The sequence below is a fragment of the Serinus canaria genome, chromosome 4A (genome assembly GCF_022539315.1).
Source record: "Serinus canaria isolate serCan28SL12 chromosome 4A, serCan2020, whole genome shotgun sequence".
Lineage (NCBI taxonomy): Eukaryota > Metazoa > Chordata > Aves > Passeriformes > Fringillidae > Serinus > Serinus canaria.
Window position 1 is genome coordinate 11,121,165 of NC_066318.1, and position 25,637 is coordinate 11,146,801.

At 41.2% G+C, this 25,637-nt stretch overlaps 1 protein-coding gene across 2 annotated transcripts in view; it reads right to left on the reverse strand.

Annotated features, from left to right (window-relative positions):
* Window positions 1–25,637, reverse strand: part of COL4A6 (collagen type IV alpha 6 chain) — a 109,981-nt gene that overhangs the window by 21,150 nt on the left and 63,194 nt on the right. The window contains exons 4-20 of one of the 2 annotated variants that reach the window (XM_018914331.3): window positions 19,622–19,756; window positions 18,454–18,498; window positions 12,743–12,859; window positions 11,935–12,003; window positions 11,038–11,073; window positions 10,557–10,619; window positions 9,889–9,924; window positions 9,714–9,755; window positions 8,764–8,856; window positions 7,712–7,765; window positions 6,286–6,345; window positions 5,875–5,919; window positions 5,244–5,297; window positions 3,876–3,945; window positions 3,003–3,113; window positions 2,060–2,209; window positions 606–710 (exon numbers count right to left, since the gene is read on the reverse strand). In XM_018914331.3, coding sequence (XP_018769876.2) covers window positions 606–710; window positions 2,060–2,209; window positions 3,003–3,113; window positions 3,876–3,945; window positions 5,244–5,297; window positions 5,875–5,919; window positions 6,286–6,345; window positions 7,712–7,765; window positions 8,764–8,856; window positions 9,714–9,755; window positions 9,889–9,924; window positions 10,557–10,619; window positions 11,038–11,073; window positions 11,935–12,003; window positions 12,743–12,859; window positions 18,454–18,498; window positions 19,622–19,756 — 1,285 coding nt within the window. The other variant, XM_050974445.1, reaches the window with a different exon arrangement.

Consider the following 25,637-nt stretch of genomic DNA (forward strand, 5'->3'; position numbering starts at 1 on the left):
AAAGGTTTATACTTTCCTAAACAGATGGGTTTAGGGGAGTTTTAGGGAGGTGTTGTGCATTTTTTAAGAGATAGTTATCAAAAAAAAAAAAATCCATAGTCCCCCTCGCAGTAGGTTACAATGACTCCCTGAATTGTTACTGGTCATGGACCCAAACAATCACCAAGCACAGAAATATCTGTGTCAGCATGGATTTTTTCATGCTGGTTCTGACACACAGTAAGACCCAAATTCTCATGATTTTTAGCACAGGGGAGAAAAAAATTAAGTTTTTTTTTCATTTACAGCCTCTATTGCAAAAAGCAGTGAATAAGATTTTATTTCTAAGTCTCATGGCTTTGAAGTATAACTTACTTAGGCAATTTTCTGTGCATGATATATTTATCAGCTTATTTGCCTGTGCAGAATAAGAAGAAGAAATAGGATTTTACTGACAGTGCTGGGCACAACTGTCTCTAAATTGCAAAGGCTGTTGCCTCCTTCAACCCCTCCTGTGATTTGTCATAAAGACACTTACAACTCATCCCTTATGATATTAACCACATGTAACTATCTCTCAGCCCAATGACAGCTGAAATGCTCTCTCAAAAACAAGAGTCAATTACCTTTGTAGCCCTTTGGACCCAAAGCTCCTGGCAGCCCTCTTTGCCCAGGCTCCCCCGGGATCCCAGTTCTTCCACTCAGGATTATCCCTGGGGAGAATGAAGGGCCTATATGCAGAAAGAAGGCAAGGAAAAGCCATGAGAAGGCTTATCTCCAGCTCATTACTAACTTACAAAATCAGTGTTGCAACTGGCACCAGACAAAACTGCAACTGTGGACATAACACAAGGAGATGGATCTTGGTTGGTAGCACCCACGGTAGTTCTGCAGTTCTCTGCCACATTTGCTTCCAGCTCTTCATACAGAAAAGCAAAAGTTCTCACAGTGTGGATCCAACAGAGTTTAATTCCTCTACTCTGACACTGCACTTTTTCACAGATTTACCAGCTGACCAAAGAACTCACCCAACTGTGGACAGGTAATGTAAAGAATGGCAAATGACTTTCATTCAGTGGTTGCAGCTCAAGAAAGATACTAAAGGGCAAAAGGGGTAAGGGGACTTTCCCCTGCCCCTCACTTCATGACTGCAGGACTGTTGTTTACATCTCTTTATATGCTGAATGGAATGAAACATAAGTTGATGGAAACAGCAGAAAGCAATCAAACATAGTCCAAAATTACACTGTCTGCAAACCCTTCCCCTCTGTGACAACAGTAGGATGGAGTGCTGACCAGCACGGTCTGATGCTCCACGGAGACAAACTGCAGCCATCAGCTGAACACAGCTACAGGAGCTTTACAGACTCTGCAGAAAATTGAGCCAGATTTGACTAGCAAAAAGTTAAGAGAATACTTATTTCTTCACCATAGAAAACCAGTTTATCAGACCATGCTCACTGGCTCCATCACTGGAGTGTCCCCTGTTCTGAAGGATTGGCTCTCAAAAAAATACCAGCTTATGGCAGGATGGTACACAGTTTTGTAACTCAACCCTGATCCTGTAATATGCAATTTCTGAGGAAAACAAAACAATGCACAACTAATTTAATACAGACATCCATGCAAATGAACATGGAAAAACAAAATTCTATTTCCTTAGGTCTGGAAACTGTCTCTTCAGGCATCCTATCTGACTCCTGGTACCCAAACTACCTGCTCACAAGACAGACATTTACCTCAGGTGTTCAGAAGGGTCATGGTCTATTCTTTACCTAAGCCAACAGGAGACTACCCTAGAATTCAAAGCCCTTGGTGTCATAAACTGTGTGTACACAACTTTGTGCTTCAGTCTCTCAGGCTACCACACTCAACAATAATTAGGTTTATTGTCTTACTTTAAAGGAGTGTCAACTCAAATATATAAGTTTGTGAGCCACAATCACAGTGAGGTGTCAGTCAAACATTTGCAGTTTACAGATGAATAATCCTTGCTGGTAAAGAACTAAATATATAAATGATTATTTACCCTATTTCACTCTGAATCTAATACAAAAATAGATGTAAAAATTCTACATACGTGGTGAACCAGGCAATCCTGGTGGCCCTGGCAAACCTGGTAAACCACCTCTGCCAGGAGGGCCTGGTATTCCAATTGTTGCTCTTCCTGGTTCTCCAACTTCACCCTTCACTCCTGGAACACCTGGAGACCCTCCAGGGCCCATTCCATCTAGACAATAATGACACAATGAGCAGCTCTCCAGCAGCAAACATCCTGAAGTATTTTTAATGTTAAGATAATTACCATTGTACCCTGAACTGCAATCATGTTAGGACAGAACAATTCATAATTTTACACCAAGGAAAAAGTACTAATTGGAGGGACCAACTGGCTCCCATTTACACACTCCTTTGGTGACCAAAAATACTTCACAGCACTGTTTAAGTCCCTGTGATCAATCAGACAATTAACTATGTCACACTGAGGGGGGTTTATTTTCTGATTTTGTTGTCAGTTTCAAATATCTGGATTACTGCAGGCCAGAATTTCCTAGATGACATTCAAGTGAAACAAAAACTTTTGAGTAAAATCTTGGATGGGACAAATGGGTTGCACACCCAGTGGGTTTATCAAGCCAATCTTTTAGCTCTTTATTGCAAATATAAAAAGTCATTTAAAATTTTCAAAAACATTCATTTTAATTTAAAAGGCAGGAAAAGTTCTCCCAATCAGCACAAACCACAGCCTCCTGTGTACATTGTCACACCAAATACTCACATGTGAAGATTGGGCTGTAATAATTGTGGCACCAATTCTGCTCCCATCCAAGCCAACACAATTGGCTTCCCTATGTGCCATCCCTGCTTCCTATTGCTCATACAGCAGCCTGCAAATCAGCCTCCTGAAGGAGCAGGGAGAGGCTTGCTCCAATACCTCCACTATCTCCAGGCCACTATCCAGAAACTTCTCCACAAAACCCAGAGCAAACAGCCTGCCAAGAGCATTATCCCAGCTGCTTTACCTCTCTCCAGGCCTGGAAACCCTGGAGCCCCTGGAAGGCCTGGTAAACCAACAATCCCTTCATCTCCTGGAGGACCAGGTATTCCTGGGTTTCCAGGGTCACCTGGGGCACCTATCAGTGAAAGAGGAAAACAAGGAAGAAAATCTCATCAGAATTTCTGCTGAAATACTGTTCAGTCAATTAATGCAGTAGCCACTGATCTCTCAGATAGCAAAGGCTGCCAAACTGTGAGCAGGAAGTCTGTTAGTCAAGTTTATAATACTGGGAAAAATTCCTCCTGAGCTGTTACACGGGAACAAACTTGTTCCTTGCAGTTCAGTTTGTTTCAAACTTGACTGAAGGAGAAAGAATAGGAGAGATCATGCAATTTGTCTCCTTACCTTTATGGCTTCCGAGACTGTTCCCATGCAGGCCTCAGTCAGCTGTGGCATTAATTAAGCTAATTTTTCTCAGCAATATTCTTACCTCATTGGACAACAAACAACAGCAGAATGACATTTAGAGCACCCTTTACTATGCAGCACCAGGAAGCCATTCTTTCCTGGGACAATGAAGAGAGATTGAAGTGTGTCTACAGAGCAGACACAGCACTTGCCTGTGCTCACACACAGTCTGTCCCAGGCAAAACATTTCATTCTGCCTTGAGACACATCATTCTGCAATGTGGGGATGAATGACTTTCTTCAAATTCTGAAGTGACAGACAAAGAACTGAATATATGTGTAGCCAAACAATACAGAAATAAAGAAAAAATAACAAGGGATAGGTTAGACCCAATATACAATCTGGGAAAGTGTTAAAATACAGTAAAAAAGAAAGCTGGATCAGAAAAAGCGCTTTAGATGAGTTCCAAAAGAAAATGGAAATGTGTACCTGAAATGACTACACCTTCCCTGTCAATAATGACAGGAGGACCTGGGGGACCGATGTCACCCAATTCACCCTGTAAAGAAAACAGATTCATACCACACTCAGATGGGGAATGGAGAGGAGGCTGCTGGTCAGGAAGCAGACTGTATTATGGTACCAATGTCTGCAGCCATTCACTGAGTAACCACCATTCTTTGTCTTGCTGAAGAATTCACTTTGTTCTGCTATTCATAATCATCTCCTGTCCTGACTTACATCGTTCCTGTCTGATGAAACTGATGGCTGCTTCAGATAAGATGGCTGCTGCTGTCCAGCCATCCTCTGAAGGTCTCCAATTACCTCAGTAGGAAACACAGACATGTATATACCATGTGTACTGGTATCTCAGCACACTGACCAGTATCAGGTAGATAATATCTGTTCACTTTGTGGTGAAAGCTGCTATGAGCTATCTCATTTTTAAAAGCTTTCATCACTGCAGCTATCTGTTGCCTTGCAATATTGAATTTCAATAATAGAAGCTTACAGAAAAACCATTTCCTTCGTAAAATCATCCAGGTAGAATGAGCAAGTTGTGACAAACTGCAGTGTCATTCCTTCCTCTCACTGGCACTCAAAGAGTATCAGATCCTCTTTGAGATCACAAGCACAAAATTTGACTGTCATCCAAACTGCCATCATATTTATCATATAAACACCATGCAGTGAGCCAAGGCAGTGCACACTTCGTTGCTTCTTCCAGTAATACTTCTCTGTACAGAAACATCTAATACTACTTCTTCCATGTACTCTGCACAAAACATCCCTTCAGTACTTGCATTTTACAAGTCTGCAATCTTGGTGGCAGATCAGTGTTTTCACAGCAAACTCCTAGCCAATCATTTTCCACTCAGTTTCCAGCTGTCTGACTGCCCAAATTGTAAGATACCCAGAAAATGTCTGCTATCCATCACTTAAATTTAGTACAAGAAATTGAACACGTTCTCAGGTTTGTCCATACTTGTAGAACTGTGATCCAAGACTTCAGATAGCCTCGGCAACTATCTTAACATCAACTCACTTCCACCTAATCTTGCCTCAATGGTCCAATATATATGGCATTGGTGTAAGGATAAAGGAGACCAGAAAGGCTACACCTACAATTCTAAGTCATGAAGTTCAATGATTAACATTGAAAAATTATTAAAATACCCAAGTGTTCATAGCTCAGCAACCACTCATTTTTGTGCTTAACAATTAAGTGAATGAGGAACTTAAAAATACTGAAAATGACAGTGATATAGGGGCAAACAGGAGGTTTGATTGGAGCAATGATAGTTGTTTATTCATGCAAATACCTTTAAAAAAACCAATGCTTTAGTGAGAAGTTACCTTCATGCCTTCGACTCCATCCAGTCCTGGATAGCCTGGAACACCTGGGTGGCCCTGCAAAACCCCACAGGAGAATGATGATACACAGTGAGACAATTTAGTGGCATTAATTTTTAGCTGTGACATCTGCAGAGCCTGGCCTCAAATCAAAAACCAAATTCTTTGTCCTACCAAACATTTGAAGAAGAACTAAAGAAAGAGAAAACTGATGGCATCAATTTCTCAGCACTCACAAAATACCAGAGCTCCTTCAGGCCTCCTTGTGAAACAGGTGAGAACTCGTAAGCAGGCTGAAGGTGTGCAAATCAGGACAACACCTAGGAGTTCTCACAGAACTGTAGAAATGCTTGCAAAATGAAGAGTCTAAAACATTCTTTTCCTTGTCCCACATATTTTCCCCCCACTGTTTTCCCCTTGTAAAAAATGACTGGCACCAAAACATTTAAAGAAACACTGGGAGATGCAGGACCTACTGATTTTGTACTTTCTACTTAGCTTAACTACTTCAATAAGGCAGGTATATTTATCCATCAGAGAACTTGAGGCCACAATATAAGGAAGATGGTAGATCTTAAGCAGTTAGAGGGCTTCTGTAACTCTTAAGAACAGTAAAAAATAGAAGAAATTTCACCTTTCTCCCTGGAATTCCTTCAGATCCATCCAGTCCCAAAAGACCCTAGAACAGCAAAGACATTAACTTTTAGAGGCTCCATCTCTGCTTAATCAGGCTTCAAATATCTCAGCATCAAAGAATTATAAGTTAAAATTTTCAAAAGGAGAAGCTACCACTGCCTTTCTTATCTCTCAATTATTAACAATAACAATGTAAAGAATTTAATAAAATAACTGATAAAAGCAGGACCAACAAATTGCAGTGTGGTCAAGACTTTCTATCAGACAGTTTATTCTGCACACACAGAACAGAATGTCTTGGTCTTCCTGGTGCATAGGAGCACATCAGGGCAGAGAATGAGTCTGTTGATGAAAGGCCCACTTCATGTGCTTGAGAACAGGCATTTAAAGACTTGGTGAAGTTACCTACCCTGCCACCTGGTAAGCCAGGCACACCTTTTTCTCCTTTTTCTCCAACACCTCCAAAGCCCTGAGGAAAAATGTCAACATTAAATCTCTGTGATCTGTTTGGAATTGAACAGCACATCCCTAAGTAAAGGGAACACAAACCCATTTATTTATACAAACAGTACAACAGTGAGACAAAGGGAGCTGACTGCTTCTGCTGGGACTACTTTGTCCTAGAAAGAAAAGCTCCTATCCATCAGACTTGGCAGTATGTGCAGTACAGGACCTGCTTTATTCCCCAAGATTTCTATCCATTTAAACCATGGCATACATCTCAGTGGCAACTGCAAGTGACCCCATGTTACAGACAGCAAAGATCTGCCAATGCTGCTCTGTATTCTATTCCACTTTGAGAAATTCTTTCAAGTCTCATTGCTTAACAGCAGCAGCTCAAGGGAATGCTCAAGGCATGCTTTTCCCTTCCAAAGCCCATGAATGACACAAAACTGGCATTTTCATGATCAACATATGGAAATGTTTGGTGGCTTTCCCAGTCAGCAAGAAGTATCAAATCCAGAGACAGAACACGAGGATTTAATTTCAGCAAGAGTTACAGTAGTTAAGCAATTTCCAGGCTTCAATCTTAAAATATCTTACAGTTGTGGTTAAGTTTGTACATATGTTCAATTTCACCAGCTTCAATGGGTCTCTTGTGCTGCATAAAGCTAAGCATGGAACATGTCCAGAAAGGCTAATAACAAACTGTGCTTCATGTACAGGTTTTTCTTGCACGTATTTCTCCTAAGAACATCTGTAACTGAAGAAACTGGCAAACAATTTATCTTATTAGTCAGAAGTTCCCAAAAATATTTATTCCCTAAACTTATTGAAACAACCTCTGTTTACAAAATGTTTTAAGCTGGGAAATAGTTCTCTGGAATTCAGGGGTAAATTGTTTTTCTTAATTCATATAGAGAAGATGCTACACATGCTGAGTTGATTAGCACTAATATTCAACATTAACTGTATATGGATAGAAAGAAAGATCTGCATGCGCTTTACAGCTTTAAAGTATGTATGTTTAGAAACAATAAAAAGGAAAAAAAATAGGATTTTTAAAAATGTCTGTGGGACAAGGAACACTGCCATCAAGTGGCCATGCCATGGGCAGAGCTCTGAGCAGGTCTGCTAACAGCAGGCTGCAGGTACTGAAATCTGGGCAGCTTTGCTAGTCTGTAGTAGGACAGCATTTTATTCTTTGTATCTACAGGACAAAAACCGATCAGATTACAGTTACACTCTTCAAAAAGTCTTGTGAACACTTTTATCAGATTTTCAAAGTTCTCTGGTGCCCAGAAACTCCTGTAGAGGCCTTGAGAGCAATGCAGAGGTTGCTGAACCATCTAACCCCTATTGGGCACATGTTAAAAACACTCCTCTGTCCTTACCGGGATGCCAGGCAATCCTTGGTCTCCAGGGAACCCTTGAGGACCTGGCTTTCCCTGGCAGGGGGAAGAGACAAACACAATAAATCACTGTGTCTGTGAAAGCAAGACCTTCCTGTCTACCCACCACGCTCCTGACACCTAAAGCAAAGCTCTGTCCTTTGTTTGCCAGCCAGTGCCCAGGGGTTGTGTCACCATGTGCTGCATCAGAGGCTCCCAGCACGGAGCTGGTGCTTCCTCTGGCCACTGCCTGGCAACTGCTGCTCTGCTGCCCACAACTGCCACAAGCCAAACCAGGGGCATGTCACACCATCAGCTGGGAAAGGGCAACAGGCACAGTGCCTCATGAAAGCAGCAAAACAGCACATGATGGGACAGCAATGTTTTCACAACTCTGCTTAAAAATTCCAGAGTGAGCCCAAAGGAATGGGATTTGTCTGAGCCTCAGCTCACATTAATGTAAATTGACCAAGTAAAACAATCTCTCATAACTTTACACAGGGGTTCAGGCAAGCTCAGACTGAGCTCCCAAACCAGCCTGTATAAGTCTCAGATTAACTCAGTATGCCTAAATTTCTAGTGTCTAGAGAATCTTTAACTCAAACCACACAGCTTTCATAAAAACACTGATGACCTAAATTCACATCCCAGTAATAACAATGCAAAGGTGAAAAAATCTGATTATTTCAGAGTAGTGTGCACTAAGGCAAAAGAGCTGGAGCTTCCATATATTTTCCTAAATTGATTTTTTTGCTTCAGCTGACACAATTTCACAGGTTCAACAAAAACAAACTACAGTTCACTTATTTTTAGGATTAATGACAAAACCTTTAAATAGCTTCCAGATTTCTTCTTCTGAGAGGTATGTATTCTCTAGCAGTCCACAATGCTCTGAGCTATGAATATATTTATTCAATAACCATTTGACAGAATAAACTGGTACAGAAAATTATTTTGATTTGGAAATATAACAGCTCTCACTGTTCAGTAATTTTGTTCATTCTTGAGTGAAAGAGCATGGAGAGGGAGAGGGGTGGCAAACTGAATTTACAGACCTTTTCTCCTTGCTTCCCCTTTGGAAATCCCATGAATTCCAGTATTCCAGTGGATGGTGGGGGACCTGGAGGCCCAGGCAGCCCCACATCACCCTGTAAACAAAAGAGGAAGATATTAACATAGCAGACCATGTTTGATTTTCCATGGAAATTGCCTACAAATCAGATGAAAACACACTTCAGTTATATCTCATGTATATAAATCTGTGTGCCTGGATGCTGGCATGGGACTTTGGTCATGGGAATAAAAATATCAGATGGAAAATCAGGATGAGCAAAATGCATCTGTTTCCAAAGCCTTGGATATAAAACATGCCAAGGGAAAAAAAAAAAAAGGCTCAGATATTGAACCAACAAGAAAACATTGCAGAAAAACTTTGGGAAGAATATGAAAAAAAAAAAAAAAGAAGAAAAGGAACAATTAGAATTGTGGAAGATGGAGAACCAATTTCAACATCAGCAGAATCAAGTCCCATAGTGAGAACTTGAAGAAGCCCCATTTTGCCTGTGTAAATTCTGACTGCAAGACACCCATTTAGGATAGTGAGACTATAAATTACACACCAGTTTACTCAAAGAATGTAATGAAAGCCAGGAAGAATGAAGTCATTGGAATAACTCAATACAACAGGTGATGGTGCAAAGAAACTGAGCAGAGATTCAAAAGATATCTAATGATCTCAGGTCTTGATAACCACAAAAACAGTGCATGGACTTGAGATTTCCCCTTCTTCTTCACCCAGAATAGGCTCCCATCCTTTTCAGTGTACCAACAAATAAGGAAGCAGCAAGATTCTTTAGTATTTGAACTGTCAGTCAGTCCAAGAGAAGAAGAGAAAAAGGAAAAGAAGAAAATGCTAGAATCTAGCCACTTTCTAGAAGACCAAGCTGTGATTGAACTCTGGAGTATTATTTTATGCTCTTTCTATAATAAAACAAGCTTCACTTACCTTTTCTCCTTTCTCGCCTTGAAAGCCTAATCCCATGTTACCCTAGGAGAGAAAAAAACCATGGATGAATGACTAATAAAACAACAGCAACAACACCACTCATTATTTAAGCCCACGGCACTGTTAAACCCCAAAAATTAGGTGTAAAAAAAAACCAGGAAAGGTAGCTACTTACTTTTGGACCTGGTGGCCCAGGGGGACCCACTGGACCCTAAAAGTAAACAAGATCAAGATTTTATTCCTTTTGACTTAATTAGGATGCAAACAACTGGAGCAATGCTGGGATCTGCAGTGGTACCTGAACTTTCTTGCCTCCAAAGCAAAAGCAACACACATGCTCTCAAGGCTTCACATCTCTAACAGCACAGCTCTTTGGTAATGTCATTAATTAAGAGAAAACTTCAACTTTAACCCAACAAAAATGTAGTCTGGTTTTACCTCTGCCCAATAGAAATTCTCTTGTAGGATCTTGAAAAAGCAACTCTAACACATCTCATGGCAAGAAAGGCTCCAAGGATCAGAGGCCAGCCCATTCCCCCAGCCCTGGGATGAGGCAGTGCTCAGAGCAGTGTAACAAGGGGTTGGTGTTTGCAGGGAGCACTGCAGAGCTCTGCTGAAGCCATTGTTTGCTGCTCTGGATGCCCAGGGAGGAGCCTCTGCTCTTGTGATCAGATTAAACTATCCAAAACTGAGGGTCCTATGCTGGAAGTCAGCTGTGCTCAGTGTTTTTAGCTGCACAGGCATTCTTGCTCATTGCCATGACACAAACAGAGACAAGGGAAAGGAAACCTGCACACAGTTGGAACTGTTCTATCAATAAGTGCAACAGCTGAGATCTCTTACCTGCAAACCTGGTAATCCTATAGGGCCTGCAGGACCTACTGGACCTGGAAAACCTTTTGGGCCCTATAAAAAGAACAGAAGACAAATAGAGGATGTGTAGAATTCACTCCATCAAACCCTACCCAAAGTGAGTCTCAGAAAACACTAAGTAATATCTCCTAGTTAAGTAAGCCAATTTAAATATTAAAGCAATTTATTTCATATTATTAGAGGTACTTTGAAAATCAAAGTTACAGAGTTCAATGGTAGAAAGGAGTTTGATTTGAAAAAGGAATAATGAGGTAATAGGAAAAATTGGACTTTCTCTACCATACCCTTCCTCTACTCATACCTTTACAAATCTAGAAGTGCTTACACTACTGGTATCACACATGTAAATACACTTCCCACTAATTTGAAAAGGGTCCTTGAGACTCCATACCTGAAAATGTACCTACTTATCACTGTTTAAAATCATCATGCGCCATATTAAACAACTTACAGGAACTCCATCCAATCCAGGAAGACCATTTTCACCCTAAAAATCACAAATGCAAAGGTAAAAATTACACAACATTATTGCAGCAAAGTATAAGGAACATCAAGCTTTGTATAAATAGAAATACTTGAAGTTAGTTAATGTTAGATCAAGTGTAAATGGAAAAATATCTTGAAATCTGTGCTTCCATATTTGAATTGGGTAATGGAGACCTCTAGAGAAATTGGAACCATTTTATTTATGCGTAACAAGAGAAAATAAAGTGGCATTAAAAATATTAATTACAAAACCACTGAAAGTACACTATAAAAACTCTTATTATATAACTGCTATAAAATATGCAAAAGCATATAATCATAATAAAAAATTATCTTTATTTCCCATAATTACAGAAGTAAATTAATAAAGACCTATTTAACTTTTACAAGCTTATGAATGTACATAATGTGGATAGAATTTTAGAGAGGTTCCTAATTTTGACCCACAAAGTCAGTGTGAAGGCCTTATATCACAGAGTGAATTTTTTAGTATTTTCAATATTTAATGAAGCATGTATGTAACCCAAGAATGTGACAGATAAACTTCTAGTACCTTCCAGTACCAGAAACACTGAGAGGCAGCAGCAATCTCACAGTAGAAGCTGTAACATGCACTGAACAGTAACAGGATGAGCAATGTCTCAGCATCCCAGTATGGGATGACTAAGACCAAGCAATTCCAGGTTCTGAGAGTATTCTGTGTCATTAATGAAGTTATTACAAGGCCTTTTGCACAGCTCTGCACTCAGACACCCAGGACTGACACAACGAGCAATCAAAGCTGCAGTATCAGGCCTGCAACCTGTGGGACATCAGAGAGTTTCCTGTACTGCATTTTCTCCTGTGTGATGACAAGTCTTACCTTCATTCCTTTAAGACTGCCTTGAGCAAAAACAGGTTCTCCTTTAAGGCCTTTTGGGCCAGGACGACCCTGATTTAAAAAAAATAGTGAAAAATAAATTTCTTGAAAAAATCCTGCTTTAGTTTTGAAAGACTCTCTAATTAGCATAATGAACAAGGCAAACTCCTGGCTCCAGTTAACTGTAAAAGTACCACTGCTGCTTTGCCAGAGAAGCTGTGCTATTATGAGAACTAAAGACTTCCTGCAGCTTTAGAAAAACAAGGTTCTGCAAACATTTTCTCTGGTATTTTCCTGTTTATATTAGATTTCATTTTAGGCCTTTGACAACCTTAGATCCTATTTGAACCTGTTTGACATGGTAGAACTCCCCTGTTCATATACACATCAATGCCATTTAGAGGGACCTTGGCAGGCTTGAGGGATGGGCCCATGCAAACCTCAGCAAGTGCAAGATCCTGCAACTGAATTGGGGCAATCCCAAGCACAGATTCAGGCTGGGCAATGACTGGATTGAAAGCAGCTCTGGAGAAGGACTTGGGAGTACTTGTGGATGAAAAACTGTCAGTGTAAGTTTGCAGCCCAGCCAGCCACCCATATCCTGGGCTGCATCCAAAGCAGCGATGGCAGCAGGTGAGGGAGGGGATTTTATCCACAGGATAAAGTGGATAAGAAAACTAACCTCTAACAATTCCAACAAACTTCTGTTTTTTTGGCTTCTTCATAACTACTTGGCAATGACTTCTCCAACAATGTCACAAAAAGAAAATCCTGGTTAGTGACTACAGAACACATTTGAGTTGGGACGTACAGGCAGTCCAGGTAGGCCAGGAAACCCATCAGGTCCAGAAATGCCAGGACTCCCAGTGGTGCCATTGCAGCCATCGAGGCCAGGCGGGCCTCTGGGTCCAGACTGCCCAGGGTGACCCTGTGTGAAGGGAAAGAGAGAGAATGACCAACAGGATCTGTTATTTGCCAGTAATACTGCTGTCTCCAGAAAACCAATATCTTCCTTCCAAATGGCAACACAAACCAAAAGAATTGCACAACTCCTGACCAAGTTCAGTGTATGGCAGAGTGCAACAGAACAAGCTTCTTCAGCCAGCTTTGTTTACCCTCCCTAAAGGCTAAAGCCTAGAACACTGCCTGCATTCATCTGATTACCTTTTTCTCCAAGGGATAGTTTTCTGAAGTACATAACTTGTGCATGAGTAGGTCCCAAAAGGGACCATCCCACAGCAGTGTGAACCATATGGAATGTAACAGTGTCAAAGAGCACGCAAGGGTGCACCTGACACGAGGAATGGAAGCTGCTCATGCGAAAGAAAGGGCAGAGGCAGACTCAACAATACTGAGCATTTATAATCCAAATCTGCTTGGAGTTTCAGTGACTTCTCTTCCTCTCCAGTGTGGATTCCTTCTTTTAATAGATCAACAGATGTTAATGCTCCAGTATCAGGCCATTCAAGCACAGCAGCTTTATTTGTTATATTAAACATAAGACTTAGGCAAAGCAAACATAAGACCTAGGCAAAGCAACTGGAAGAAAGATCCAATTAAACTAACAACATTTTCAAAAAAGTACTTGCAATGGCCAATTATTAATCAAGCAGAGCAAAATATAATTGTACCTAATTCTGATTTTACACATGTTTTGCCCTGCTATAGCTCTACTAATTTGACTGGAGTTTACTCAGCATGGTACTAGTGCAAAGGAGATCAAAGTTTGGGACTTCAGGTAGTTTTTCTTCACTGCCACATGAGTATGTGAGGACAGAAGGCAGAACAGCAGAACTGTCAGTCACAATGCTCAAGTGTCAGGCAGCTCCTGATTCTGCACTGCTTTTCCTATAAGTGAGTCCTGTGGCACTAAACAACATTGTTTTAAGGCAAGATGAAAAATTAAACTTATGGAGATAGTATCAGTAACTTGACAGTTCTCTCCCCCATCTGTACACAGTGATCTTGACTCATCCCAAAAGTACTTTTGTTTGATCCCAAAGATTTGTCCTTAAGATATGGCACTAAGCAAGTTATGACTCACATTAGGAAAGTAAAAAAAACATCGACAAAATGGAGATAAAGCAGAACATTAACAATTCTTCATGGCTGACACTTAAAATAAAGCACATTTGCAACACTAAAGGTCTTCCCAGTCCAAGCCAATAGCATTTACTGTGATGAAACTCAGTAAGAACTTTGCAGTAATGTAAAGCTTTTTATCTAAGGATCTTTAAATACCTTGAAAAAATGTGGGAATGCTATAATCTAATTTTATAGATGGGGAAGCTCAGGACACACAGTAGCAGGGTGATTTTCTCAAGGATGCAGAACTACTTGGGCCATATTTATATAATTACTCGAGCTGATCACTGGCCTCAGCTGCTGCCAGGACAGCTATTCCACATTGCTGCTTATTCACACGTACCTCCTCCCTGTGCTGGCAGAGTAGGAAACAAACATAGCACAGAAATAACTGTTCTATTTCTTAATGGGGTTAATATCCAGTCAGATGAAGTCCTTGGTCCAGCTCATTTGGCAACTGCATTGAGATTTGTGCCAACAAAATCAAGGGGGACCTGATCTGCTTTCTGTCAGTCAAGAAAGTACAAACTGAATCCATGTCAGGTGTGTCTCAACTGCACCATTAAGGCAGCTCACCCAGACAAGTATAAATTTGAGATTTAACAAGGAATGGAATGAAGTCATCCTAAAGCCTTACCATCAGAGACCACTGCATTAACAGTACCAGTTGCTCTGATGATTAGTCTGCTTGTCAAAATAACCACATGTGGCGTGCAAGCAGGGACTTGCCAGGCCCTGGTAAAGCAACTGGAGTAGGCTGAAGCAGCAATTTATTGCCACTCAGATTTTTCTCTTAGAAATTACTTAATTAATTTGATCCATGCAGGATGTCACAGCCAAGAGCATCAAGTCTCTGACAGGACAGGCAGTGACTGCAGAGTCAGAGACCAGAGCTGTCAGTGTCTACCAGGTCTTTCACTTTGTTTACAGCATAAACAAGACCAGGAGATATGTGGGACAAGTGCACACGTATCTGGTTACAGCACAAGGTGACCAGCTGCAAGGTTTAGTGAAGCTGAAAGGGCCAACATCTGCCCCTCAGAGTGAGACAACAGGGAGCCAAGCTGCTCCAGCTTTCCTGCTGGCCCTGAGCCAGCCCATGGCACACAGCTGCCGGGTGAGCCGTCCTGGGAAACGCTTTGGGTGAGATCTCCTAACTCTCAGACCAAGACAGACTGTAAGAGGCCCAAAGCACTTTGGTATCCTCTTAAAATGTGAGTAGGGCTTACAGAGAGAGGACATAAAATTGCTGATCACAGTGATTTCTTATGTGTGCAAAATAAATTTGTGCCCCCATCACTTAATCCCATGGCATCCGTATCTGTGGTTCTGTGCCAAAGCATGACACAGACTGACACACAAGCACACACACATATTCTGTGTCTTTTGCTTTAGGAAAACAATCCACAGGATTTCCTACTTTAAAGCTAATCTGCAATCAGAGTTCATAATATTTTGTTTTAAGACCCTTATCTGAGGAGATATTGAACACCCACAACTGACTTCCTTGAGAGTTGCTAAGTCCTGCCCTAAAAGAAGCTTTTTCCCAGGGGTTTAAAATACTGATTTAAAGAGCTGGCTTGACCTGAAAAAGTGGTGGTTAATAGTTTCATTGCTCTCACCTCCTCTAATTCCTGTTTTGGCAGATGTGCCAATTGAACACAAGCACCTCAATTGACTAAGGCACAAGACTTTCACAGACTTTACTTATACATGTCAGGGTGGGTGATTAGTTTGCAGATGTGAGTTAAAACACAGGCTGGAGAGATGCTTGTGCTCTCTGTACTCACAAAAGGAGGCATTTGGTGTGAGACAGATAAGGAAATTTGAACTGGTTATCTGGGCCTTCCTTTATCTGACTCTTGCTGTACACTGACACTGTGATCCCAAGGCACCTCTTTTGTAAATCAAACAGGGAAAAGGCAATCCCAACAGGAGAGCTTGATGAATAATTAAAACAGAGAAACAAATGCAATTAGGGATGAATACAAAACTAATTGAATGGACAGTTTCACGGGTTGCTAAGGCAAGTGGCCTTTCTACAGCCATCATCAAGTGCTTTCTTTTACTCTAGGAAGGTCACAAAACTGCCTCTTCATACAGCCTTGGCTCTCATGGCACAGACAAGGGCTCACTTATCATAAAAGTATTTCCTTCTAGAACTCCTTAGTTCATGAAAAGCTATATACATCTCCCAGCTTCAGCTCCAGCCTTTGCCAGAGGCGTCCTTGAATCTTGTCTTATAGGAAAAAATAAACTTCCCAAGTAGGGCTAAGGATTTGAGGGCTTCTCCTACAGCATGACATGAAAGTCTAGCAATAAACACATGTAGCTGCTGTATTAATAAGTTTGAAGGGATTAGTCAGGCCAGCTGCGACAACATGATTTACTTGCCACCAGCATTCCCCAAGGGAACTCTCTGGAATACCACTTCCCTTAAGGTCAGCAGTGGGATTCCCCTCTGAAAAAGGTCTTGCCCATGGCCATGACTAAACTGACCTGCCCACACTAACATACCTGCATACTACAAAGAATCTCTCTTCATATTTCGATGTGCAGAGATAGCAATATATTTTTACTTCTCCCATCTTTCTCACATGTTCTCTCCTTTGCTCTACATTCCACATATCCATATGAAGCGCTTATATTTGTCTACACTTCACAAAAAATCTAAGTTGCTCCCTATCCTGAAATGTAATGACAAAAGTAAAAATATTTACTCAAGTAGTGGTGGTTGCTATTTTCACCCTACAATGGAAGCATTTATCTTAGTGGTTATAATGTAAGCAGTATGAACAAGATTCCCTTTCCCCTTTTCCTGCCATGCAGTCGTGGCACAGAAGAGCCACAGTGCTGAGCATTTTGCTACTCATGACCAGCAAAATCTGCCTCTTTCCCATTCACCCAGCTGCAGAATGTTGCAAAGCAGAGTAGATCTGCTTATACTGGAGGCTTTGAATCCTCTCATCTGCCTCCCTGCTCTTTCCTTGGAATGCCAGTCCCTGCCAACTACCTGGCAATGGCTGCTGCTCTATCTCTGCCTCCCCTCACTGTTGGGAATCCCCTTTCTCCAGAGCCTCATCTGAAAAAACACCCTGAGAACAGCATGTTCCCACAGTGTGTTCAATTAAATTAAGTATTATGGGAACAGCTTGTTCTCTTCAGACCTAGACAGTTGGCTGGTGGTAAAAGAAAAAAAAACAGCAGCAAGGGAGTAGAGCAGGAGAGAAAACAGGCAAGGATGAGCAGAGGGGGACTAAAGGACAAGGGCCAGGAAGGAACTGGAATCAAACAAGTTCATTTACAAGGCCAACTGTGCATTTTCAGCCAATCTATCACAACTATTCTGTTTTTGATATGAAGTAAGAAAACACAGCTCAATTGTTGGAACTCCTAGCCACATAAGAAAGCAGGGAAGATGAGAAAGAGTATGAGCATAGTCTGAAGGCACAATGACACACAGGATGGAAAAATGCCATCAAGAAAATAAAAATAATTCTAATATCAGAAGGAGAAAGCAGGATGAACCAAAAAATGTAGAAAGAGTAAGGAAGCTTGGGGCAACTTCTAAAGCTGATCCAGTTAAAGTTCCCCTGAGATACAGCAAGATACTGCAAAAATCACTGGAGAGACTAAGCAAAAGAAAGCTGGCAAAAACACTCTAGCCACCTAATTTTTTATAAACTGTCTCTAGAATGCAAAGTTCTAAAGAATGAAAGAAATAAAAAGTTCCTGATGGTCAGGACAAGTGGTTACCTACCTGTCACCTGATCTAAACCAGGACTAGAACCTAGAAGAGAATTAAGGGTTATCTGGAGAGCCTCAGCTCTCATCACTGTTTTCATTCATGTCATAGCAAAAGATGATTGAGGGAGACCTGGTAACAGCTATCACATACAAAAAGGCTACTACAAAGCAAAAGTGAACAATCTTCTCTTTGTGTCCCTGATCAGTAACATGAGAACCAAGAGCTTTAAACTGCAGAAAGAAAGACTGAAGTTAGCAAAGCTTTTCTAATATAGAATTTAGGCTCCATCATCACAAGGTTTTTAAAACTGGTTAGGAAACACATGCTAAAAATGGCCTGAAGCACAGCTGATCATGCCTGTTTGACTCTCTGAGGTCTCTTTCCATTCTGCAAGTCTATGATTTTATGATACAGGGGTTTTTAGGCAGTGCTGAGGGAACTGGTGCTGAAAGAAAAGCTAATCAATCATGCAAATGATCCCCATGTAACTCGGGCTCACTTTCTGATACATATCAGCTTCCCATTGTCTTACAAAACAGCATGGAATCACCAGGTGGATTAACAAACACCCAGATAGAGACAAGCAATTGCAAGGTACACTATGCATGTGCTAAGACAATCTAATCATGTTCAGGTGCTTTTCTTGTGATTACCATTCTGGTGATTTATATTTACATATGCAAACTTACTGGGATCCCGTTGATGCCCTGGAATCCTGGAACTCCCATTGGACCCTGAAGAAAAAGAGCACACATTATACTTCACTTCATTGGTCTGTATATTTCAGTCACCTGAGATGTATTTTTCACTCCAACACTCTCAGTCTTGAACTTCTGCTTTCAAAACCAAATGGAGCAAACTATCTCAGGCAGATTCCCCCTGACCACAGGGGTCAGTGAAGACAGGAACTGAGCATCTGAACTTGACTGAATGCCAAATGAATGTTTTAGGAATGTTTTAATCAGGGAATTTAAAGTAAAAATATAATCTCCTACTGCACATCTGGAGAAAACAAGATGCTAGGAAAAGAAACAATCTGCTATAAATTTAACCCTTGTCTTGCCAAGAGATTCAACAAAACTTACATATTTTTCTGTCTGTAGTTGGATAGGACCCTCAGAGATAGGCAGACCACTGCATTAACTACAGACTGCCCAAGCTGCAAGTAATTGCTACACCTTGTTGCTCTGCTCTGAATAGCAGCAAAACAGACTGTGCAAGAAGAATTCCCTTACTTGTTCTTACTTTGGAAAGGTAAAATATATTTCTCCCACAAGAGATGAAGAGAGAGAGACTCCTATGGCATGTTGGTATTGCATTTATATAATTTCAGGGGATAGAAACAGTTCTGGAGTAAATGTATTTTTTTCAGTGCAAAGAAATTGTTTCCAATCGTGCACATTGCATTCATTGTCGACTATAACTTACAGGCTACTCTAGTTATTATGATGTAGTGTAGCTTATTGTATTCTGAACTGCAGATTTTGTTTAGTACCTATTCTTTTTGCTTTTCTAGACACCAGCTCAGGATCTTCTACACAGGAACCAGCTCCATGTCTCCCTGAACAGAGTGTGAATAATAGCCATCTACCCCTGGGCATGTGCAGTGACAGACTACTTGCAACAGCAATGCTCATTTGGCTGTAGTTCACCTACCAGGATGGCTACACTGTTCAGTCGCTTTAGCATCTGTATTCTCATTTAAAAATAAGTGCAGACAATTCTCTAAAGATACTGTTGAAATGCCATTTTATTTTTATCCCTGGACATATAGCCCAAGATTATCTTTATTCACTCAAAAATATACACAAGGCCATAGAACTATTGCAGGGACAGAAAAGTCACTGCTGAGCCTACCTTGTCACCCTTCTGTCCAGCTGGTCCAGGAGGGCCCACTGCTCCTCTCTCACCTTTTGCTCCAGGCAAGCCTTCTGGGCCAGTAAATCCAGGTGCTCCTATTGGTCCTTGAAGCCCAATTGGTCCTGGTCGACCCTAATATACATTAAAAACAAGTCAATGCATCATGTCCACAAACTCCTTTGTAATTACTCTTTCCAACTCAACTTTTTAGACAATTTGATACTGCTCTGGGTAGTTAGGACATCCTAAAGTTTTCCCTGTCCATTTTCAGACAAAGACTGCCCAAAATTGCACAGAGGACTAGAGATGGGGCCACGCCAACACAGAGTGGAGGACAACCACCTCCCTAAACTGTCTGGTGATGATGTGCTGAATCATTAAGGTTGGAAGGTCTTCCAAGATCAAGTCCAGCCTTGGAGTGAATACCACCATGCCCATCAAACCATATTGCCAAGTGCCACATTTGTTCATTTTTTAAACAATTCCAGACTCCACTATGTTCCACTTCTTAACCATTCTTTGCAGTGAAGAATCTTTTCCTACTATCCAGCCTTAGTCTCCCCTGGCACTTGAGGCCATTTCCCCTTGCACGACCACTGGCTGCCCAGAAGGGGCCGATCCCCACCTCACCCCAACCTCCTTTAGGAAAGGAGGGTCAGAAAGGAGAAAATAGGGTCGCCACCGAGCCTCTTTTGCTCCAGGCTAAACAAGCCGAGCTCCACCAGGCGCTTCCCATCCCACCTGCGCTCCCGACCCTTCAGCGGGATCTGGAGCACAGGTGGGATGGGAAGGAAGGGTTTTGCTGCCCTTCTCTGGACACGCCGCAGCACCTCAGAGTGCTTCCCATCACACCTGTGCTCCAGACCCTTCAGCTGCTTGCTGCCCTTGCCTGGACTCGTCGCAGCACTCAGAGTGCGGGGTCGCTGTCAGAAATCCCCTTGTCCTGGAGGAGTCCGAGCACAGGAGGGACCGGCGCGCTCCGCGGCTGCAGAGCCGGACGACGCCGGCAGAGGGCGCGGCCCCCGCGGGTTGGCGCTGCCCGGCTCGGAGGTGCCCTCAGCGCCCGGCCCGGCCCGGCCCGGCCCGGCCCGGCGTTACCGCGCCCTCAGCGCCCGGCCCGGCCGTGCCCAGAGAACAGCACAGACACCACGCTATGCTCTCACAGTATCAACAGAAAATACGGTTTATGGCCATGCTTTCCACCGGCAAGACGATCAGTGCCTCACACAAAGTTGCCCGCGTAAAGGATCAAGCCTTACAGTAAAATAGTATAGAGGAAGGAGTTGAAAAAACCTCACACTTTAATAATTCCACCACATAATTCCCCCTCCTTTTAATTCTCATGTCCATGGAAGTGTTTCCCTTCTACTTCCCTAATTCCGTAAAACAGCAGAAGGAATGCAGCTCCCTGCTGCAAGTGTTTTAGTAATCTCAGCTGGAGACATACAAAGCCCTGACTCATGGCTTGGCAGGTAAAGACTTTTACTGTTAATTTAAAAACGCATTGATACATGTTTAAAATCAAGCAAAGTGAAACAAAGTGTACATAATTTCAAAAATTCTTTTCCCAGGATCATTTTTAGTACCTGTTTAGGCTAAAATATTATTTCCCGTATTCCATGTGTCTTTCTTCAATGTTGTTGCAGTTTTCTTTTAAGTGCAAGAATTCTCCCCTATCGCTCTTTCTGTTGTGATTGTTTCATCCTGGCCTTTTAACGGAGGTCAAGTGCATGTTTGATATTTCATACCTTTTCTGTCTAGACACTGTCCACAGTGTGCACTTCCAGAGGCACAGACTCACATCTGAAAAGGCTTTTATGTTGATTATTTTTAGCTTTCTTCACTCTGGGCTAATTACCAATGGAATCCTTTATATTGGAAACTATATAATCAGAACATTATTCCCCAAATCTTCAGCTGTCCTTGGCAACCATACACACCAAGAAACGTTAAAAATCATGTGTTTTGCTCTCACTTAAAAAAGTTGAAGCTGAGAATGAATTTCCCATAATCACAAGCAATTCAGAGGCTTTCAGGCAACAATCCAATTACAAAGCATGGACTGTGGACTGTTTACCTCAAGGCATCACAGCAGTGCTGCCGAATAACCTGAAAATGGGCACAGTTACACTCACAGTCTTTCTTACCTCTCACAAAAGAAACGGCATCCAAGAGCCCACCAAGTTTGCAGAGAAAACACACTGTGAATTCCACATTTGTTTGAATTGCTAATACTTCTGTATTCCATTAGCTTGATTGCCTGGTTAATGACAGTGTTTCACAATGACTGGAACTGATGGGAATTAACATTTTAGGAGGCTTTTGTTTTGCTCTGCTGCAGGTGGCTCTGCGAAATAGGTCTAGACTGGAGAGTAAAGGCCAGCAACTACACCTTCTGCTTGTGTTTGGATGAGCAACTCCGACAGAAGAATTAAATATGTTCTCTGTGATTTCAGGGCCCACAGCCCCATTCAGGGCTCTCTCCTGCATTAGTGCCCTACAAGAAAGATTTTAACAGCACTTGAAGATTTTGTCCAGTGCCTTGGAGTGTCACTAAAGCATAAGGACACAGTAAAGTGCTTCTAATCTCTCTGATAATGTGATTATGCCATGATAATCAGGCTCTCAAGAATTCTCACTGTTTCTTTTGAAGTCTGTGTGGATGGAAATCATGTTTTCTATGCTGAAACAAAGGACTTGCCTTCACTGCTAAAAAAGCAGTATTTTTCGTCACTCAGCAGCACTCCCATGAACTGTTCCAAGATTAGAGCATTATAAAGAGCAGGCACAGTGGCATGCAGGAGCAATTCAAGGATAACAGCACAATGAAGATTCAGGTTTTACCACAAGGTAAACTTACAGAGCTCAATGCCAGGTGGAACTTGTCTGACCTCAATGTGCTTACCTAGTCTTTACTGTGCTTTAGCACCAGGATTGTTCTTAGTTATCCAAAGGATAAAAAGGATGAAACAACTCCTAGCAGTGAGGACAAGAACAGAGCTCCCTATATTTAATCTTTAATGTTCAACCTTTATTACACAGTAGCCTGCAGAAAAGCCATTAGCAATTAATCCAAGTGTTTTGGTTTCCCAGATGTGTGATAATTGTTTTTAAAAAGTGGAAAATTATAGAATGCTAATAACACCAAGCAATAAAAAAGCCAATGAAATTACAGTGACTTGTGAATGTTCTCTCAAATGCCCACTAGAATTTCATATATTTGAAATCTATGACCCGCATTCTCAACCATATTTGTGCACCAGGCTTTTACAATGCAGCAGCACTCTAAATGAGATGCCTGTCTGTAATGAATATGATGCTAGTAAAAATAGTGTTATTTTTTTATATAACTTGGCATTTGCATAGATAATTTTGGATTCTAACCAAGTTTGTGTCACAAGATCAGCATGAATCATGTGCATCTCTGTTCTGCACACATCCATTGCAAACTGTTACAAATACACAGCTGGCTCAGACATTCAGCTTTCCATTCTCAATGTGTGGTAAGCAAGAGCAAAAAATGCCTGCAAAAGGAACCTCCCATTGCTTCTGAGTCACCACACTGCAGAAGGCAGTAAAACCAAACAGCCTGAAAGTGTAATTTGATGGCAGCGTCTTTCAAGATGGAAAAGGTTCTGCAACATGTTCCTTCTTCCTTATACCCTTTTAAATTCACCTGTGTCCCAGGGTGTCATGAGGAAAGGCTTGAACAGTGGGTAATGATGGAGCCTCTGCTGCTGCTCAGTCCACCACATCACAGTTTCTCTATTGTCCCTACCCCTTTTGCCAACTCTAATACCCCACGTAAATTTTCGCCCACTGAAGCAGAGCTGCTACACATAGCACTGCAAATTCCAAACATTCTTTTATTTCCCATTGCCTCTGTGGGCTTGGAGAATAAAGCGTAAATCTATTTGATTTGTCACTGTGTAAAGGAACACGCATGGAAGTGGTATGGAACCACTGGATAGGCCACTTATTTCTGGGACAAGAAAAACAAGTACATACTTACTTGGGGAACAATTCAACTGGCCTAAGTCACAGTCAAATGCCAACTCAGTGATTCATCACCATAAAAAACACTGGAACCCACTCAGATAAATCTAGCAGCTCTGGTAACTGAGCAGAAAATACTACTGATAGGAAGGGCAGAACTGATTCCTACTTTTGTTTTCAAATTTGTAGACTGTCATATTTCAAGCAACAAAATCACTATTTATTTTCTAAGCAAAATTAAGGTCCTATGTATGAAAAGAGCAACTGGATTTAAATATGCTCATGTCTTCTGAAACTAATATGTGGGTCCTCCTCTATGAGAATTCAGTGACCAAATTTTTTTAAAGGTTCTTATTCACATTCTCTATTCCTTCATCCATTATTTGCCCCATAAAACATGTTTTATCGACACAAAAGATTGTTAGTGAAATACTTACTTCACAAGCAAATGCTTTGTAGCTTGAAGCATCTTATGTTTGTTTGATGACATAAAGGTGAACCAAACAGCCAACCATTAATTCATTACATTCTGGCCCTAAAAATGCATGTTCTCATACACTGCATACTCTGAGGCTGAAACTTTTAAGGAAGATCTCCATACCCAATTCCTGTTGGACAGCACAGCCTGTCCAATGGACTGGTCCCTTAAGATGCTCTTTCACACACACAGATTGCATTTCCCATTTAAACCAGGGACATTCTCCCAGATGAGAGCCACCATGTTACAAAAGCTGGCCCAGGGATCTCCCTGAACCCAGAGGAGGGCTCTGTCAGTGACTCACCAGTGCAAGGCAGCCATGACTGTGAGCAGCACAGCCTTGGGCCAGCCTTCAGCTTCTCACCTCAACTTCCTTCTCTCTCCTCTTTGGTCTGCTCTGCCTCCATAGCAAGATTCCCACAGCAGTGGTTTCTCTCTTGCTAGATAGACAGGGAGTAGCACAGCAGAGTCCTGCTCTCTGCTGGGGCCCCACAGTTCTACTGTAATAATAATAATTACTGATGAAAACCCCTTCAGTATTTTCCTAAATTACAGGTCAGGTATCCAGTGCCCTGCTCACATTCCAGACTAAGTAATTATTCTCCCTACTGAAAAACACTTTGTACTTTTAAAGAAAATTATTCTTCAGTTTTTCCTTAAAAAACTTAGGGGAACTCCTAAGTTAAAAATGGCTGCTTTAGTTCGTTCAGATAATTCACTGCTCTTCTACACAGCTTTTTACCTACAAAGCATGAGAAGAATACAAAAAACTGTATGTGCACACAGAAATAATGGACCAGAAAAAAAATCCTATGCAACAATCCTGCTTCATTCATCATCCTCTCAAAAAATGCCATTATTTGGGTTTTTTTTCTGTTTTGTTCTCTCTTTAAGGAAGGATATTAGGATGAATTTTTTTTTCCTTTAATTTTAACAAAAGAGACAATTTTTTTCATGTACCATATGAAATTCTTTAGTATCACAATGCCTTTCAGAAGTTTTCTCTTTATACAAAGCAGCCTTTGGCATGCTCATACTGCTGACTGTCAAGGCTGCTCTGGTCATCTCAGGACCAATCTTTTAATGTAGTAATGGGCAACTGCAGGCTGGGTCTTATAACAATTTTAAATTTTAATTCATATGATGAAATCCATTTTCAAAAAATACTTCTGTTATTTCCACTAAGCCTGACTAGACAAGACTGCAAGTAGAAAATCTAGGTGATAAAAAATGTGTGTGTGCATGTATATGTATGTATGTGTATATATTTATATATATGGGTTTACCTTATTTTTTAACTGCTTAAAAAATTATTGAAATTTGATTCCACAAATCATTTGATGAATCCCATACTTCGGGAACAAAGTTGCAAAGGATGGTTTACCACATTATAAATACATAACTATTGATGAACTCTAGACAATTTTTAAGAATATCTGTATTTTTTAATTGGATTTTTAAATTCATGAAAAGCTTGTTCCTTAGAATGCTTGATTTCCAGTTAAAAGCTTTCATGAAACATCCTGATCCAATCAATTC